Below are 18,979 nucleotides of genomic sequence, written 5' to 3'. Positions count from 1 at the left end.
TAGCTAGGAAAATTCTAGAAATTCTTTATTATGGAGCTGGGGATGCAGCTCAGCTCAGTGGTAGAGCCTTTGCCTCACATCCACAAGACCCTGGATTCAATCTGCAACATAGAAAAAAATTATTTTTTTTTCCAAAATTTTAGTTAGGTATAAGAATGGTCACTTCTGTACTGTTTATAGCAGTGAAAAACTGAAAGCAAATTAAATCTCCAATAATAAGAATCTGGTACAGTACTAAGGCATTTAGTACTATATTTTGAAGCTATTAAAAGTGACTATGAGAAAAATGTAAGAAAGAAAAAATGCTCATGATACATTGGTAAAAGAGAAAAATAGACTGATTCTTCTCTCTCTTTCTCTCTCTCTCTCTCTCTTTAGTTTTTGTTTTTTGCTATCTGCAGGATGTTAATAATGAATATCTCAAAATTGTGCAATTATGAGTAATTTTTCCTCTTTATCCCCCTTTTCTATTTTTAATACTTAGTAAATTTTACTCCTATTTTCCTGTTCTTATTTCTCTTTCTTTCTTTCCCCTTTTTTTAATATTTGTGTTTTCAACTTAGGTACTTTTCAAATGATAAAATAGCGAGGCTATTTCTATAAGCATTTTGACTACATTTTGTAGATATAAACGGCCATGGAGGAAGCCTCAAAGCCTTTCTGTAGACACTGGTCTATGGGGTTTTGCAGCAGGTCAGGAGTTTGCTCTGCCTTATATCTGTGCCATTGTAAGCCCCTGGCTCTTTGGGGTTATTTACTGGTTCCTCCTCATTCCTGTCTCCTTTGATCCCTTTCTTCTTCTTCTTCTTCTTCTTCTTCTCAAAACTACAATACATTGTTACTAATTATACAGTAGGTCTCTTGAAATAGTTCCTCCTGTCTGAAGTTTCACACCCTCCCAGCCTCTCTGGTGGCTATCATTACTCTCTGAGCTTGACCTGTGAACATTTTACACATAAGTGAGATTATGTACAGTGTTAATCACTGTTTCACCTCACATAATGTCCTACAAATTCGTCCATATTGTCACAAATAACAGGATTTCCTTCTTTTTAAGGCAGAATAGTATATCACATTTTCTCTCTCCGTTTATCCATTGATAGACACTTAGGTTGGTTCCCTATCTTGGCTATTGTAAATAATGCTCACACTTTTTTTTTTTGCTACATTTCCTACAATATTTATATTATAATGTTTATAATTTTTTTTAAAGAATGAAGTGTCTGTCCCTCTACTGGCTGTTCCACAGGTGAAGATTTCGGTACAGCCAGAGCTATTAGGACAAAGTGTAAGCCTGAACAGGTAGCACCCCATTTCTTGGTCCTACTCCTCAAGTTTTTCAAGAAGGGGAGAGAAATGAGCAGTTTTGTTTTTCCATTAGAATGGCCATACTGGCTGTTCAAATACGGAAATACCCTGCTCTAACTCATCCATCACCCTCTGCCTCACCCTTTTAGTCTTTCTTATTTTAACAGGCAAGCTGCAGAGTGAGATCTTAGCAGGTAAGAGAAATGCCCTCACCTCTTCATACCTGCGGGAAAACCGTCTGAGCCCTAGTTGCTTGGGCCCCCTTCTCCTTACCTCAGAGCTGAGCACTCAGAGCCAGGGAAGGGAAGGGTATGAAACCTTATACCTGCGTTCCACGCTGTCCAGGTTGTCCCTCCGGTCCTAAGTCTCCAGGAACTCCAAATTCCCCCTAATAAATGAAGTACGAAGAGCTTCAGATTGATAAATCAAACCTGGCTCTCACAGAAGGAAGTCTGACCCCTGGGTGGAAGGACACAAAGTTCTCAGTGAGCACTCAACACTCAGTAGGAGGGGCTGTGTAGGACACACATAATGATCTTTCCAAAGGAGAGAGGAAATAGGCATGACCTAGGGCTGGACTCAAGTACTACTTTCCCAGTACTATAAAAGGACCAACAGAGAAGGAAAAGAGCAGAAATTTCAACTTTCGGGGAGAGTTGATTCATTTGCTAATGTATGTCCCATCCCAAAATTGTTTCTTTTTTATAGACAGCTAAGTTAGATAGAAATTAATAAGCAGTCAGGAGGGATTGGGCCCTAAAGGAAGTAAGCACAAAAAATAAAGACATCATATTGTGTACTTAAAATGTCCCAATATACTTAATGAATTAAAAAAATAAAGACATCAGAATTGTGGCTAAAGGTGAATCTGAAGACAGCCAGTCCTCCACACTCAGGCCTGTAAGAAAATAGCAACTTCAGATTATACTATGTTTAGCATCACCTGGCCCAGGAGGCCCTGATAAGCATCAGATGCATAGGTGGGTGACCAGAACATCTGGACCCATACTCCCATCCCTTTCCAAGAATTCTTTTTTTTTTTCCAGCTTTAACTGCGTTTATTGGTACATTTTAAGGATACAGTACAGTTACATTCATTGTTGGGATCTTGTACCTCTACATGACAAGTCTTGATTCTCATTTTTCCCCTTGTCCCTGCCCTCCCTTCACCCCCTCCTCCCCTCCCCATCTACAAACACTTTATTTTCATCTTTTCATTCTCTCACATTTTTTTTCTTTTCCCTTTTTACTCTTTTAATCTTTCCATATATCCTTGCTATGTGACTCATTTCCCTATTGGATCAATATTTGCTAAGCAACTATACTTGTAACCCCATAGGCTGATTATAGTTTACCCACACTGCACCCACACTGTGATTTTGCTGCATAAATTACCTCTGACAAAGGGCCTCAGTGGCGACCCACTTGCAACCCTTCCTGGAAAGCCAGGAGCTCTTATTTCCAATAAAACTCTCCTAACTTTTTCCTTTGGATTGCAACTTCATTCCTCAATATTGTGAGATCATGAACTTGGCACATTTGACATCTACTAGGTTGGAAGCTCAATTTTTTCCTGTATCATTCTCATAGAAAATAAACTATTAAATATGATAGATGCGGTCCTTCCCTCATTGAGCATAGTCTAGTTTAGAAAGACAAATAACTAGATAGGAAATTATATTAGTGTGTGATCAAGCTTGTGGTGCCATGGGAGTAAAGGCAGGGGTCCGGGTCTAAATTAGATTTGTGGGCCTAAGGAGCCAGTTCAAGAATAACAGAGGACAAACTCACTCCTAGATCCTTAACCTGTTAGTATTAAAAGCATGCTTTGCATATTCCTCTACGGCAGATAGTATTGTGATTTATATCCCAATGTCTCACCTATTCAGAGGCAGGGCTTTGGAAGGTAATTGTATCATGAGTGGATCTTCATCAGTGGATTAACACAATGATGAGTTCATACTTGAATATGCTGTTAGGATGTAGGGCCTGATTGGAGGTAGGTCTCTGCGGGCATGACCTGGAAGTGTGTGTTCTTATCCCTGGCTTCTCCTTCTTCCTCTCTCTCTCCACTTCTGTGCCACCATGAGGTGAGCAGCTTTCTTCCATAATTCCTTTACCATGCTATTCCTACCTTAGAACCAGCTGACCATGGGCTAAACCCACTGAAACCACGAGCTAAATAAACCTCTCCCCCAAGTATTTTGTCTGAGTGATGGGAAAGTAACTAATACAAGCTGGTTTTGCCAAAAATAATGACTCTCCTCTTGGGCCTACAGAGGCCCCATAACTAACAGCAGAATAAAACTTAATTTTCATTTTGTTCTTAGTTCTATAGATGGACATACTAGTCATTTAGGGAGTATTGATCTAAAAGGTGGCAAAACAGGACTTTTCAGCCCTAAATTTATCTCTCCCATTGCACTGCCGATCAAAACTGAGAACACCAGGATAAGAAATTTACAGACACTTTATTACACTCAGAGGTCTACATTTTCCTACACTAAGGGTCACCTTGGATTCCTGCAGAGCCTCACAAGATAGGGACTGTCCTGAGCAAGAGCACCTACCTCATGAAAACTGAACTAACCCTAAGGTCATGAGGCTTCCTCCCAAACTCGGGACTGACATAATGATTCACTGAACTCTAATCCACAACAGCATCCCATGAAATGGATCCTGTTCTTCATTACTTGGTCAGTCTTATCCTCTTCCTCAGATTGTGCTCCCTCCAGCTACTCAAGCTGTAGTCCTTTCCCTATTTTCTCTTACTTCCTTTTGCATAGGGCCCAACTCGATATTTGTCAGCTTCTTAGGATGAAATCTTTTACTATTTTCTCTTACTTTTTTTTAAACCTTTGTCTATAAATTAATGCTATTACTTTAGATTTCATTTCCACTGCCACTAAAGCAATGACCCATCCTAGCCAGTGCCAAAGGAAAGGATCAGGAAAGCTGAGGCCCAAAGGATGTTGTGTGAGCCAGAGGAAGGAGCTAGGGAAGGTGAAGATGATCCAGGTGAGGGGAAGGCACTGGCAGAGGCAGGCCAAGCTTGCAGAGGGGCCCAAGCGGAAAGTCTTAGAATTAAGCAGTGCAGATAGCAAAGAGCCTGGAAGCGACTCATCCATCCTTTCAGCTTTATGGATGTGAAACTGACAACTAAAATCGTGCATGTTTAACACATTCCCACTGGTTTATACCACTGGTGCTGCAAGCATGACTGTCCCGTCGGGCAGCTTATACCACTTGTTAAGACTGTCTCATGCCGCATGACAGGACAGTCATGCATGTATCACCAGTGATTATGAGCCACCCAGCAGACAGACAGACATACAAATTACAGCCCCATGATGGACATGTGAAGGATGCAATGTGATACATACTTATCTTGTGAAATAATTACCAAGTTAGTTCACATAGCTACTGCTTTAACTTAACAGTCTTGTGTGTGTGTGTGTGTGTGTGTGTGTGTGTGTGTGTGTGTGCGCGCGCGCGCGGGGGCGTGTGCGCACTCTATGGGAAAAACATTTAAGATCTACTCTCTTAGTAAAACTGCAAGTATACAATACAATATTATGCACTAGAGCCTCCATGGGGTACATTTGCTCCCAAAACTTACGGATCTTACTACTATCTTAAATTCTGAAGATTTTTATTTTTGAAGGGCCACAGTGAAAAGAAAACCTGTCTACATAGTTTGCTGGGCTCCATGTAAAGGGAAAACTTAGGCTCTTTGCTCAGACATCATGAGTTTTAAGAACTTGGCAACACAGAATTAAACCAAACAGAAGCCCCTCACAGCAAGACCTCTATAACTGCACAGACCTGAGGCTCCTGAGTCTGGGCCCAGAGAGGGAGCCCTTGAAAGTGTTTTAGCAGGGGAGTCAGATTCTGATGAGACCAATAGTTTGCTCTCTGACAATGTCCAAAAGAGCTACCTCAGTTGTGGTGGGCTGAGTCAGACAGACAATGGCACATCACAAACTGAGTTCTGCCACCACCCACCCTACCCAATCAGCTATCAAGCATATTCCTGCATTTAGTAATCAAGGACTGGTGGAGCTATCTCAGCATAATTTCCCGGCAAGTGAGATCACCACTTTTCCCAGGAAAATGGGGAAAGTTTTTTTTCTGGAAAGGTAAGCACTTAGAAATTCTTTGTTCAATGAAAACCCAGACTGCATGGGAAGTACTACAAAGAATCAACAACTGGGACTTCATCTTATTGAAAAGCTTTTGCACAATAGAAATCACCAAGAGAGTGAAAAGACAACCCACAGAGTGGGAAAAAATTTTGCCAGTTGTTCCTCAGACAAAGGATCAATATCTAGACCATACAAAGAATTGAAAAAAATCAGTCCACCCAAATTTAAAAACCCAATTCAAAAATGGGCATCTCATATGAATATATACATCCTAGATGAAGAAGTTAAAAACAGCAAATAAATATGTGAAAAAATATTCAACATCACTGTTCATTGGTGAGATGCAAATTAAAACAACACTGAGATTTCATCTCACTCCAAAAAGAATGGCTGTTATCAAGAAATCAACCAACAACAAATGCTGGCTAGGCTGTGGGGCGAAAGGAACCCTTCTCCATTGCTGGTGAGAGTGATGCAACCACAGTGGATATTACTCAAAAAACTAGTATTAAAGGTACCATTTGTCCCAGGTATTCCCCTTCTACGTATCTTCCCAAAGGAATTTAAAATATCGTACCACAGCAAAACATGCACACCCATGTTTATAGTGGCACAGTTTGTAATTGCTAAATTTTAGAAACAGTACAAATGTCTATCAACTAATGAATGGAGTAAAAAATTTGTTTTTTATATAATGGAATACTACTTAGCCACAAAGAATAAATGAGACATTTTTAGGTAAACAGATGCACCTTGAGAACATACTCTTAAATGAAATAAATTGAACACATGAAAATGTCACATTGCCTCTCTGGTGTGAGAAATTGAAAGTGAAAATAAAGACCAAAAAATATTGCAAAAGAGGAAGAAGTTGTTCAGAATTATAAAGAATGTGAAATACTTTGTGAATACTTAAAATGTTTTAAGCAAAAAAAGGTATTGTATTATTAGGAAATTAGATTAGCAAATTAAAATATATTCTTTTTAGATCATGATACACACGGTATTTACCATTGTTAATCTCTAATCATTTTTGCTTTCATATAATGGCTTTTATATTTTCTTTATTAATATCTACTTGTAATATATCAAAATAAATTTTTAAGAAGAAATTCTTCATTCAATGAAAGAAAAAGGTATTACTAGAATGTTCATGGTGTGTTGCTAGTGTGTGGATTCATTCATATGAAGAATTAACATGGAAATCAGGGAGAAGACACAGGCATTTTCTTTCTTGATATTTGAAGTCAACATTTACCTTTCTCCCCAAATGTCCAGGTCTTCCAATGCTCCCTTTAGGTCCCACTAGCCCAGAAGAACCCTGAAAACCAAAAAAAAAGAGGCTGATACAAAAGTGTTTGTAGATGGAGAGGGGAGGAGGGGGTGAAGGGATGGCAGAGGTAAGGGGAAAAAATGAGAATCAAGACTTGTCATGTAGAGGTACAAGATCCCAACAATGAATGTAACTGTACTGTATCCCTAAAATGTACCAACAAACTCAATTAAAGCTGAAAAAAAAAGTTAATGGTACAAGTCAGCATGGTGGCTCATGTCTGTACTGCCAGCAGTCTGGGAGGCTAAGGCAGGAGGATTGCAAGTTCAAGTCCAACCTGGGCAAATTAGCAACTTAGTGAGACCCTGTCTCAAATATGAGAAAAGGAAAAAACAGATAAGGAGAGGCAGAAGGGGTTGAAGGGAGGGCAGAGGAATGGGGAAAAAGATAAGAACCAAGACATATCATGTAAAGGTACAAATTCCCAATGATGAATATCATCAAATATTGTATACCTAAAATACACCACCAAACTTAATGAAAAAGATCAAGTATAAAAAAGGGCTGGGGATGTATCTTTGTGTGAAGGTCCTGGTTTCCACCCCCAGCACCATTAATTAATTAATTAATTAAGATAAAATGACAATACCACAGCAATTCTTAGAAGCCCCATTGGAAGTGTTTTACTTTTCTTCATCTCATTCCCAATATCCCCTTGATGCCTCCTTAAGGAGAGAGATGCAGCCACCCAGAAGAGCAGGCTATCTGGCTGAGTTGGGTGACTCAGGCTACCGTCCTAGCTAAAAGGCCATGGGCCTGCACTTGGCTGGTCATCACTAGTCCACATGGGGCTCCCTTGCTGTTGTATTCAAAGGTACAAAACTTGCTACAATGCACTGATTCTATTAGAACAAAACACTTTGCTGCTGCCAGCTCTGTGCACAACACTACAGACACATCTATGTCGCCATGCAGGATATAGTTCGGTTTCCCAGTGTAAAAGTGGGTAGAAGAGTCATCCACACACCCACTAGGAAGATAAGTAAGCAAACCTAGGCATCCTCTACTCTCTGAATTCTCACTGTCTGAGTAAAACACTGAATAGATTCAGAAACTGTTTCAGGAAACAAATTCAAGTGATGCCCTCAAGAGGCAGACTCACGGATCAAATAGATTTAGGTGACACAGTCTCAGGTGTCTATGGCCAATGGAGATACACGTGCAGGGCACAAGTAATTTTTACAAGTTATAAATGATGTTTCAGGTTTCAGAGGAAATGGTCATGAATCAGCATGTGTGTTTTTTTCCAAACATTCTTTAAGCTTATGAAATGAGTCTGAGCTTTTAGAGTAAAATCCTAATGATGGAAAAAGGAGAGAACTTGGTCCAGGTATAAGGACAATGAGCTGGGCTAAAGATCTGACCCATAATAATCAAGAAAAGAGCTATTTCTGTGTCAATAATATTGAATAAATTATACTTGAATGTGTTTTACAATGAGGGGAAAATAACAATTGGGAGCCATTGACCCTAAAATGTCACTGTGTCACTCACCTGAGGTCCTTTGTGTCCCTGGCTTCCTTTTGCTCCTTTCCTGCCAGGATTTCCACTTGACCCCTTATGTGGTAATAAAGGGAATATAAGGCAATGAGATCAATGAAATTTCCTTTTTCAGTTATTGCTTTCATCCTGCCTCCATCCTCAGAGGAAAAGCAATGATCCAAACCTGCTTGCAGCCTTATAACTTTGAAATTAGCCTGCATTAGTTGAGTAACTAAGGTCAGGGCCAGACTCAGTGGTATAGACCTTACTAAGGAAATCTATGCCTAGGCATAAGACCCTCATCCTTCTCCTACAGAAAGAAATAAAAATAGATCAAAGAGGAAAACTAAAACCCATAGAAAAAGCAAGATGCAGACAACAGACCAATAGATTCCTTAGAAAGATGGTGACTTGGGTCAAAGCACTTATGAATGAATAAAATAGAGAGCAAAGTTGTTTTAAGATAGCACCAATGGACATTTTAGCAGCAAACTCCTGCCAGAAGAATCAAAGTGTAATTTTCTACCATGTTTGCCATGAAATATGATGGTTCTCATATAGCTCTTTTATATTCTAGGAGAGAAAACTCAAGAGTGCTCCTCACAACCAAAGCACCAGTTATGACATGGCTGCTGCTCCCCAGAAGCTACTGAGTAAACCTTGATTCATGGCCCAGGTATAGGATCCTGGAATTACCCCACTGCTACCCACCAACACCTGTGACTAGACCTAGGTTGTTCTATGGTTACTTAATTCAGAAGACATGGAAGCTTACAGCTTCATTCAGGACATCAAACCACTAAAAAGAATCTCAAATTTCAGTTTAGTACGAATGATCTAGAACATTCTAGAAGAAAAAATGAGTTCCCAGGAAACTCTTAGAATAGGTTCATCTATACAGACTCCAGACAGTCCAGGCTTAAAGTGAGCTTCATATAGTGTGGGCTCCATAAAGTAACTAAATGCCTATTTATAATAAAGTCATTGTCTAGGAGTGACCACATTTCCTCTCTGGCATAGAAGAGAACAGGAGAGTTGCTCTAACTTCTGGTGCCCTATCACTAATGATGTGACCATGAAAAAAATTCAAAGGACTTATATAAGTCTCTATCAATAATATTACAAAAATGATGTTCCCTGTGACTTTAGTGTTAGGTACACTGAATGATAGTTTCCAGCTCTGTACTAACTTTCCTTTGTGGGAGTCTACGTGCAGGACCTCAGTTATAGAAAATCAATTTGTTGGTGCTAATGTTAATTACTAATATAATGTTGTGATATTATATCATTCATTATTACTGACATCCATATGCAATACCAGGTGATCACAAGAGCACACCTTTAGTTTGGAAAGGCATTTCAGTGATCTGTAAATGTTGGTGCAGTTTGATGGAACAAACACACCCTTTCCCCTGATGAGAAATGCAGAATATGGTATAAGAGGGACACAGATTAAGAATCTCTCCTTTAGCAATTTTTATGCAAAGCTACTTGCCTTCTTCCCATTAGAATAATATCACATTATTTGCCTTTATTTAGGAAGTAATCCAACACACCTGTGAGCCTTGTAATCCTTCAGTTCCCTGTGCACCTCGAGGTCCAGGACTTCCCGGTTCCCCCTGAGGAATAAGAGTGTTAGTGTTAAGATTATCTTCATAGTTTACACATAGCTCCTCCCTTTGTATTATTTGCAGAAGACTTAGGCACTACTTTGCCTAGGATTTTACTCTTTCATACTGTCTAAATCAAAGGAATGGACACAAACTTGTTCCTCACCCTAATAAAAAGAAACTTCACTCTCTTACACATTGATTTCCCATACATAGGAAAGTCAGTCAAATGCAAGACATTCAACTCCGCACATCTGTTCAACTACAATATATCTGCCTTAGGCCAGACCTGCCCTGTTCTGCAAGCTGAGTTGATGGTAGCTTTATTTCCCACTGGTCAGTGATGATCACATCCAGTGATGGACACTTCCTATAACATCTTGTCAAAAGTTCCCAGCACCATCCACACAGGTCCTCTACCATCCACACTTGGTCCTCTCTGCCACAGAGGACAGGAAATAAAGGTCACTTACCAAGGCCCCCTGAGGCCCTCTGGGGCCTTCCATTCCCTGGAAGAGAAAGGGCAAAGTGTCAGTGCATCTAAATGAAGGGCCTGAGGTACACTAGCCTCTTTCATTCCCTGATTGACATAAGTAATGAGCAGCTCACAGAAAGGGTTGCCTTCAGGCACTTTTCATGAACAAGTTTTCACACTGGGCGCTTAATTTCAGGCTAACATTTGGAGATTGATTGCAAACCAATCTAAAAGTCATTACAGACTCAGCTCTAGTCTGAAAACCCCTAACAATTACCCAGGAGGCTGTTTGGAGAATCAAATTATGCTGAAGAAACTGTCTTCTACAGCAAACTCAGGAAACACAGTCTGCTAAGCAGAGGTTTCCCACAGGAAGACAACGGCAGTATATCCTTCTCCCTCTGCCCTGGACTCTTAGTTATGTCTTGGGCACAAAGGAAATTTCTAGCTACAGTGCTACCCAGGGGCTCACAGAGCTTGTCCTTGTGGATTTCTATAGGGAGGAAATGGCTGGTGGTTTGCTCCACTGGGCAGTGATACAATGCTACCACTGGGTTGATCGGGGAAGAGCCAGGCTGATCCTACAAGACCTCACCTGTTTGTGCCCAACCATAAGCCAGTTCCTGTTGCCACTCAGGACCTCTATCTGGGGCCATTTGTATCACACCCTCTCCTTCTAGAGGACAGGCAACTGGAATGGACCATTCAGACCCCAGATCCTCACCTCATGTCCCCTAAACTAAAATAACAAACTCTGGATACCTCTCTTTTCCCTTCAGAAGGCTGTGACATTCAGAATCACCAACTCACTGTGTGTTGTGACAAACAATTGTGATTACTTTAGGTACAAAATAAATACTTAAAGCAATATATTTATCCATGTGTTCGGTGAAAATTATTTTCAGAACTGCTGTTTTCTTTCAGCTGTCCACCTCCTGAAATTCCTTAAAATAAACAAATTGACCAAATTGCAGCTCCACAAAACGGTTAGACCTTCTCCACTGAGATTCAGCCCCTTGGCATATTTCCAATGATTAACATAATTACATTGTATACCTTAAATGTACCAATAAAATTGATTAATTTTTTAAAAAGAAAGCAAAGTTTGGGGCTGCTATTTCCATGCTTTTACAATTCTATCTGTACTAAAAAGCACAGATAAAATAATATTTATTTTGTGTAATAGATAGTATTGCACAATGTTGGCCTGGTTAGAAATATAACCTGAGAAGTTGGGTACTCTTGCTCTCAGCCCTGCTCTTTAAGGCATGGATGGCACAATAAACCTTACCCAAAGTGGCTCGGAGCCTAGACTCTGAAGTAGCAGTCTGAGTTCAAATCCTAGCTCCACCAATTATTAGCCATTGTGACCTTGGTCAGCATGTTGTCTAAGGTTCCTTGATTTTCTCATCTGTAAAATGGATGCAATCCTAGTGTCTACCTCATAGGTATGTTGTGGAGCTTAAAAGTGATTTGATGAGGATATGGCACAAAATAGTTACTACAGAAGCATAAATACCATTTACCAGGATTCTTTATGCATATAGACAAAAAATAAAGAGTTTCAATGCAGTTTCAAGCATGGTTTTCAATGTGTAGAGCCATCATTTTGGCAATAGCTGGTACAACAATTAAGATACACAAATTGAAATTGTGCCCCAGAGGAGGTAATGTCTTGGGTTGAGTTGTATCTTTGGAATTTGTCTACCAGCTTAGGTGCTCTGACCATCAGAGAAAATTATATCCTTCACTGGAAAGGTATGGAAAGGGGGGAGGAAAACTTAACGTTGTTTTGTTTCAATACTATCTTGCTTACTTCAGAATAAAAGAAGTTACAAGGAGATCAGCAGGGAAGAGAGAAAAAGGTGCGGGGAGGTGCTAAGAGCCTCTTGTCAGTGAGTGACTTGGAAGTCACTGGCTAGTGTGTCCAAAGTAATCCCTACCCTACTCCTGGTATCTCTTTTAAAAGCTCCCAATTAATGTGTCAGTTCTAAAATTATTTAAACTAAAAGTATTTTATCTTAAACCAACAAGACATATTTATCTTTAAAATTTATAACAGTCAGTTCATCTTGTTGCTCAATGGCTTCCTCTGTTGAACATTTTCATTCTCACAAGTAGAGGAGAGGGAAAAGTCCCAAAAATGTTAGCAGAAGCACTGGGAAGCTGTTCTCATTGGACTGTGGGCCCTTTTCCTTCAGAACTTGGGATTCAAGATAAACAAAGGCAAAAAGGATCAGAACAGTATTTCTACTATCTATCCCAGAGAGAAGGCAGCTGGCCATGGCCTTCATTTGATGAGAAGATTCCAAATTTGTCACAGAAAAGAAAGCCAAGAATCTTTAGTTCCTTCTTGGGAAAAAAAAAAGAAACTCAAGGCCAAATCTAGGACTTTGTATTTTATTCTCTTTTATTGTGCTCCAGCATGAGCACATAAAGACCATTTCTAACATCATAAATATCTCTAGCTTCAGGAGTCCACAAAGCAAAAAGTGATTTCTTAATGGTTCCTTAAAATATGAAAAGTTCAATATCCCTGTTTTGCTGAGATAGAACTATTTATCATATGGGATGCTATAAAGCTATCCTAGGACCTTGAGATGGCCAGTGTTTTGGTCCATTTAGGAAGAATTTATCTGATATTCCTCTTCCCATTGGCAACATGTAAAGAGAAAGACTATATGGTCTTTACCTGGTTCATAATATTCTTATGTAGCTCACAGATGCTAAGCTATGCTCATTGATTGTCTTCAAAGACATTAAAAAGCATCTGGAAGGTAGATAGGGAAAGGGGAACTGTATCACAGTGGTTCCCATCCAAGGGTGATTTTTCCTCCATTCCCAAGCCCACAGATATTTGGCAATATCTGAGGACATTTTTGGATGACTCAAATGGGCAGGGAGGGAGTGTGGTGCTACTGACATCCAGTGGGTAGTGATTAGGAATGCAGCTAAACATCCTGCAAGATACAAAATAGTACTCTCTGGTTCAAAATGTCAACAATGACAAGACTCAGAACCCCTGCAGATGTATCAGCCCTGGACCAGCTACCTCTGCAACAACGAATAATCCGAATGCCTCTGCATCATCTTTAAGTGATAGGGTGTAGAGGTGCTTACCCTTCTTCCTCTGGAGCTAGGACTGCCTCGTGTACCTTTATGTCCAGTTCTACCCTAGAAACACAAAAGTTCCCCCAAGATTTTAAGATAAAAGATCCGAAGTAAATTATGAAAGCATCAGCATCAAACATGAAAGTGCCATGCTACAACTATTTTTATATTAGCACTTGGCTGGACAGTCATTAAAGAAAACAAGGCATTGCAGTGTGCACTGTTTCCCAAACAATATCACTTCAAGAAAAGATTTTTCTTGTAGAAGCATAGCCTACTGAAGATATAACTTATTTTAAGATATTAAGTCTTTCTTAAACATAGACTTGAAGGTGCCTGTTCAATTACAGAGGGTTATATATTTCACTAAATTTACTTAGTCAATAATGGAATTAATTCATATAAAGTAAAGTAGATGTGATTACTTGTCTTCCTTGTTCTCCTTTGGAGCCCTTTGGTCCTTTGATGTTACTGTTTTGTCCTGGGTTACCCTAGAAGAAGATTTTTAAAGTATTTTAGACCCCAGAAATATGAATTTCTTTTGCAAAATGATACAATGTTCAAGTAACAAGCTAATGTAGGTTATAGGATAAAAAGTGTAAGAAAATTCTCCAATTAGAAACTCAGAATTTTTGAAAAATTTAAAGCAAAATTTCATCCAGTTTGAAGGAGATCTGGTGATTAATGAAGATTTATGAGTTCTTGCTACATGATAACTTTCCCTATAAAAGCAGTTCCACTGATGCAATAGTCCAAATATCATCAGGCCATTCCATCACAAGTACCATACAATTTTTCTACAATTGAGTCAACAAATAGAGATTCTCTCTATTTTAAAGATTAGAACTCTAACAAAAAAATTATGAAAAAATTTCCCCAAAGAAACTTGAAAGTCTCAACACTCCTTAAGGATTAATAAGAAGGATTGTTAATACCCAGTTCTTAACCTTTCAAATAATCAGCCCAGTCAGATCAAACACAGACAGAAATGTTTCTCAAAGAAGCCTCAGCTAACACATACTACCCCACTCCCAGGACTAACATTTGCCTACAGGTTAGCAGGAGGCACAAAAGAAAGGAGCTAGGAACAGCGCAATTGTATGATTCGGAGCCAAGTGAGCAACGGTAACTTACAGGATCCCCTAGGAAGCCCTTTTCTCCATCTCTTCCAGTGGGACCTCTGGAACCTGGGTTGCCCTGAAAAAATAAAATAAGCTTCTATGTTAGCCTGCAAGAGACTTTTGTAATGGTGCAAAATGTCAAGTAGTCTGTGTGTGTGTGTGTGTGTGTGTGTGTGTGTGCGTGCGCGTTTACGTGCATGTGTGTGTGTCTACCCACACATTTGTGTAGGGCAGAAAATAATCGGATAAAATGCTGCACAGTCTTCTGTCATAGACAGATTCCCTTAGACTTCTCAAGGTCAATTTTAAGCCCCTGGTCAAGATATCAGTTGTGAAGGTGCAAAACTGGAAAAGGGGAACTTCTGCAGTGATTAAAATGATCTGTACTTGCATTGTCCATTAAGGGTGCTACAAAAGCCATAGTGAGGCTACTGAGCACTTAAAATGTGGCGAATGCAACAGAAGACTGGAATTCTTCAAGTAATTTAATTTTAAATGATCACATGTGGCTAGTGGCTACTATATGGAACATCCTCACCAGTCCAACAATTCCTGCTGTCTATAATTAAATTTCTACCAGCAACTCCTATAGGGATGCTCCATAGTTACCTCAATCCAACTGTTCCCAATTAACCCTAACCCAAGCCAGGAACCTGGTGGGAATTTGGACTGATTCTCCATTTCCCCCTTGTCCCATTAGCTTGATCTGCAGATCTTAATGCCCACAGCCAGGGCTAGGGTGAGTCACAAGAGCCTTCTAGGATGTAAAATGCAGGGATACACTCACTTTGCATGACCCTGACAGCAAGTGCCCCTGTGGTTCCCCAGGTGCCCCATGTTCCCAAGCCTGGCAGGACCATAATGTCTCATGCCCAGTCTCACTGCACTGCTCCACTGGAAGGCTTCATCCTTCCTTGCCTGGATCACTACACCTCTCATCCTTTCTTGTATCCGTGTCATCTCCAACACTCTCCATACTACTGCCAAATAATCTTTTTAAAATTCAAATTTCATATTAAATCTGTCAAAGCTCCCATGGCCTAATGGATAAAAGCTAAACTCTTCCCCATAGCCAGTAATGCTGTTCTAACCACTTCTTACCACCTCTTGAACCTAATCTCCCTCTTCCTGTACTTCTATTCTCCTTCTAGCAGAAGAACTTGCTGTAGCCCCAGAGCCTCATGTCGGCTCCCAGGTTCCCTCTGTCTGGAATGCGCTCTCTCTACATCTTTGCTCTGTTAATTGCTGTTCACCTTCAGTTCAAGGATCATTCTCCCCAAGAAGACTTCCTGGACACTTTCCTCCCCTAGGATGAGACAGCTGCCCCTCTGTGGACCCTCTTGTAGTCTTTTAGTCATACTATTGATGTGTCTGTCTCCCCCAGATATACTGTGGGATCTTTGAGAACAAGGACTGTGTAGCCCATCTCTGATCCTTTATCACATAACTTGGAGTTTATCACACAACAGAATATTTGATAAATAAATCATTCAGAATGTAAAAGTAGAACTTCTTGGAATCAAGTAAGCCTATATTAATGCATATTGAGAAAAATTCAAAATAAAAATATTTCACCATGATTTGCTGTACCAGGACCACCAGAATTACTTTCTTTTGCTTTTAATTTTTGCCTGATGCTTTAAAGAGAATACAAAGGCTAAAGCATTCATTTGCAGACTTCTGAAAAAACATGATCATGGAAGAACCTTGCATGGTTCGAATTTTTCTAGCTGGAAATTCTTGAAAATTATATAGTTACTTATTTACCCTAAACAGGAATATGGCATCTATTTGTCAGTAATAGATCCTAATTATGTGATTAAGTTAACTGTCAGTTTATCCTTGCTAACCACTCACACACAATTAGGACTGTCTCCATCATCAAATTCCCTTTCTTTGCTGAACTGTTACCTGAGATCCTGGATCACCTTTTTCTCCTTTTTTCCCAGGAAATCCATGAAATCCCTAAAAGAAGATAAGAAAATTCCCAGCTAAAAAAAATATAGTCAACCTCATGATGGATTTATAGCTTGAAGAAAAATGGCTCACCTCTTCCCCATCGATTCCATCAACCCCACCATAGCCTGGTTCTCCCTGAGACGTGACAGATGGCCATCAGGTAAAGGGAGGTCTCTGATGTACACTTATTGAGAAACTAATCCCACCATGAAATCAAAATTGTTGGAGAAGAAACTACGATACCTTATATCCGGAAAATCCTTTGGCTCCCTGAAAAATATTAAATATCTGTCATTAATGTATCAAGGACAATGTTGATCTGCAGGCTGCAGCAGGACGAAGCTGCCTCCCTAAAGAGATTGACTGTGTGTCACTTTAGTTGTTTCTGGCTATCCATCTGCAAAGGAGTTAGAGATGGGATTTTAATTAATGCTCAAGACTCCTTAAGATTATTAAGAAGCAGTGTTAATATCCAGACAACAGAACTAATAGATGTAACTGGAGAAAGAAAAGATCTATGCAAGATAAATCAAGGGAGGGAAGGACTGGAGGAGAAGGGGTATAAAGTTACAGGGAAATGAAAGTAACATTTCCAACAGAGCCTTCCTTACTTTTTGACCCTGCTGTCCTGAGCATCCTGCAATCCCTCTGTCTCCTTGGGGTCCAATTGCTCCTCTTCTTCCCTAAGACAAAGGATCCAAACACATATTCAAAGTGAATCTTTTGTCAGAAGCTTCCAGAAATTTGTTTTTAGAGCACTGAGCGACAGCATACAGGAATGCCAAGCAAATCTTGTTCATTTAAATCTCTCTCCCCCTATATTATACACTCTCCTAGTCAGACTTCAGGGCTTCCTTACAGACCCAAGGTCACAAGTCCACACAGGACAGGCTTAGGCACCTCACTTCCACATTGGACAGGGCAGCCAGAAGTTCAGAAGTCTTTTCACTTTCTAGCCACATTCTTAAGTACTCCAGTAATCACTGTGTTGGTCCTGACATCTTGCTCAGGGTACTAATGCTGTGTTGAAAAAGACAGCACTGCCTGCCTACAGAACCAAGTCTGTGCCAGTGACCTGGAGCTGAGCAGAGACAGCTGATGGAGTAAGAGCACAAAGGCAGTAGTGGCAGTCCTGATGGGAGGACACCAGATTAGAAATCACAAAGTCAGATCAGCCACTGTGATGTCCTCAGGGTCAGTGATGTGGGTGACTCCCAACACACTTGCTTCTCCAAGGAAATACTTAAATGCAGGTAAGTGCTAGAATAAAATGAATCTCTAGGGGAAAAATGTGTGTTCCTTAAGGACAGAGACCCCAAGTGTCTCTGTCACCACCACATAGCAAGCTTGTGCTGGCTCAAGTCTGGGTGCATAACAGATGCTCATAGTTTGTAGTTTGAAGTATGAATAAAGTCATGCTGCAATTATCAATGTGCTTGATTTTTTCCTTCCTAATGAGAAAGATAAGTGATTTTCCTTTTCCTTGCCTTGCTTTATTCTGAGGGTTATTTTCTGTCTTGCCCAAGGCCACAACTTGCTCTGGGTACCTAATCCCTACAACTTCTAATTGTCTGGACTTCCAGCCAGCTGCAAGTCCTCAGCCAGGCAGATGGATAATGCTATTCCCAGCATCAAAAGTGCTCCCATATTAGCTTGATGGTCTCCAAGAACCCTTTGAGGGTACCAGGTGACTGACTTTTGCAAACAAGGTCAGCCTTAGGGCCCTAGAGGAATTTATAAGCATTTACAGAGAAGGAAACAAAAGTCAAGAAGTATCTTGTTCAAGATCTCATATCTAGGTCAACCCTTGGCAGTCTGATTCCAGAGTCTGGCCTTTATACTTGATAAACTTGCTGCCCAGGTGAGGAGTTTCCCTTAACTCCAGAGGACAGAGATCCAGTCAAGAAGCTTCTTGAAATTTTCCCACCCCAAATAGAGCCAAACAAATGCCTTCAATCCCTCCAGATTCCACTCATAATTTGATGAACCAAGGGAAAGTTCAGTTTTAGGATCAAGGATTGATATCCACAAACCTCTGTGTTGTAACTTGTGGTCATGAAGCCACACCTGGGAGATGCCTTGGCCATTAGAGGGATGGATGCTCCAGCTTTGGCCTATGGTCTTCTATTAAGTACTGGGTTTCAGTTCAAAGGCAGCTTCCTAACAGGTAACCTGCTGCATCCTGCCTAGGGTAAAGAGGGGGATGTCCAGCTTCCCAGCCCTGACACACACATGCCACATATGTGAACTGGTGCTCCCAACCCAACCTGAATTTACTCAGTGCCTCATGATTCAGACAAGAAAAAAGGAAAAAAGAAGAAATGTCTTTCCCTAAAACACTATTAAAAATAAAAATATAAACAGAGCTCCATCTACCACTTCTGTATGAATGCAAAGCTTTTCCCAAAAAAGAAAATCAGGAAGTATAGGTGGGG

The 18,979-nt window shown here is 40.2% G+C and overlaps 1 protein-coding gene across 1 annotated transcript in view; it reads right to left on the bottom strand.

Moving 5' to 3' along the window:
* Window positions 1–18,979, bottom strand: part of Col6a5 (collagen type VI alpha 5 chain) — a 223,016-nt gene that overhangs the window by 55,767 nt on the left and 148,270 nt on the right. The window contains 11 exon segments of the mRNA XM_033759692.1: window positions 1,634–1,696; window positions 6,712–6,774; window positions 8,281–8,343; window positions 9,825–9,887; window positions 10,352–10,387; window positions 13,474–13,527; window positions 13,890–13,955; window positions 14,599–14,661; window positions 16,497–16,550; window positions 16,788–16,814; window positions 17,156–17,227. Coding sequence (XP_033615583.1) covers window positions 1,634–1,696; window positions 6,712–6,774; window positions 8,281–8,343; window positions 9,825–9,887; window positions 10,352–10,387; window positions 13,474–13,527; window positions 13,890–13,955; window positions 14,599–14,661; window positions 16,497–16,550; window positions 16,788–16,814; window positions 17,156–17,227 — 624 coding nt within the window.

Source organism: Fukomys damarensis, unplaced genomic scaffold (genome assembly GCF_012274545.1).
Source record: "Fukomys damarensis isolate Sample0158 unplaced genomic scaffold, DMR_v1.0_HiC HiC_scaffold_37, whole genome shotgun sequence".
In the NCBI taxonomy this organism is placed as follows: domain Eukaryota; kingdom Metazoa; phylum Chordata; class Mammalia; order Rodentia; family Bathyergidae; genus Fukomys; species Fukomys damarensis.
This window is presented reverse-complemented; position numbering and strand designations above follow the sequence as displayed.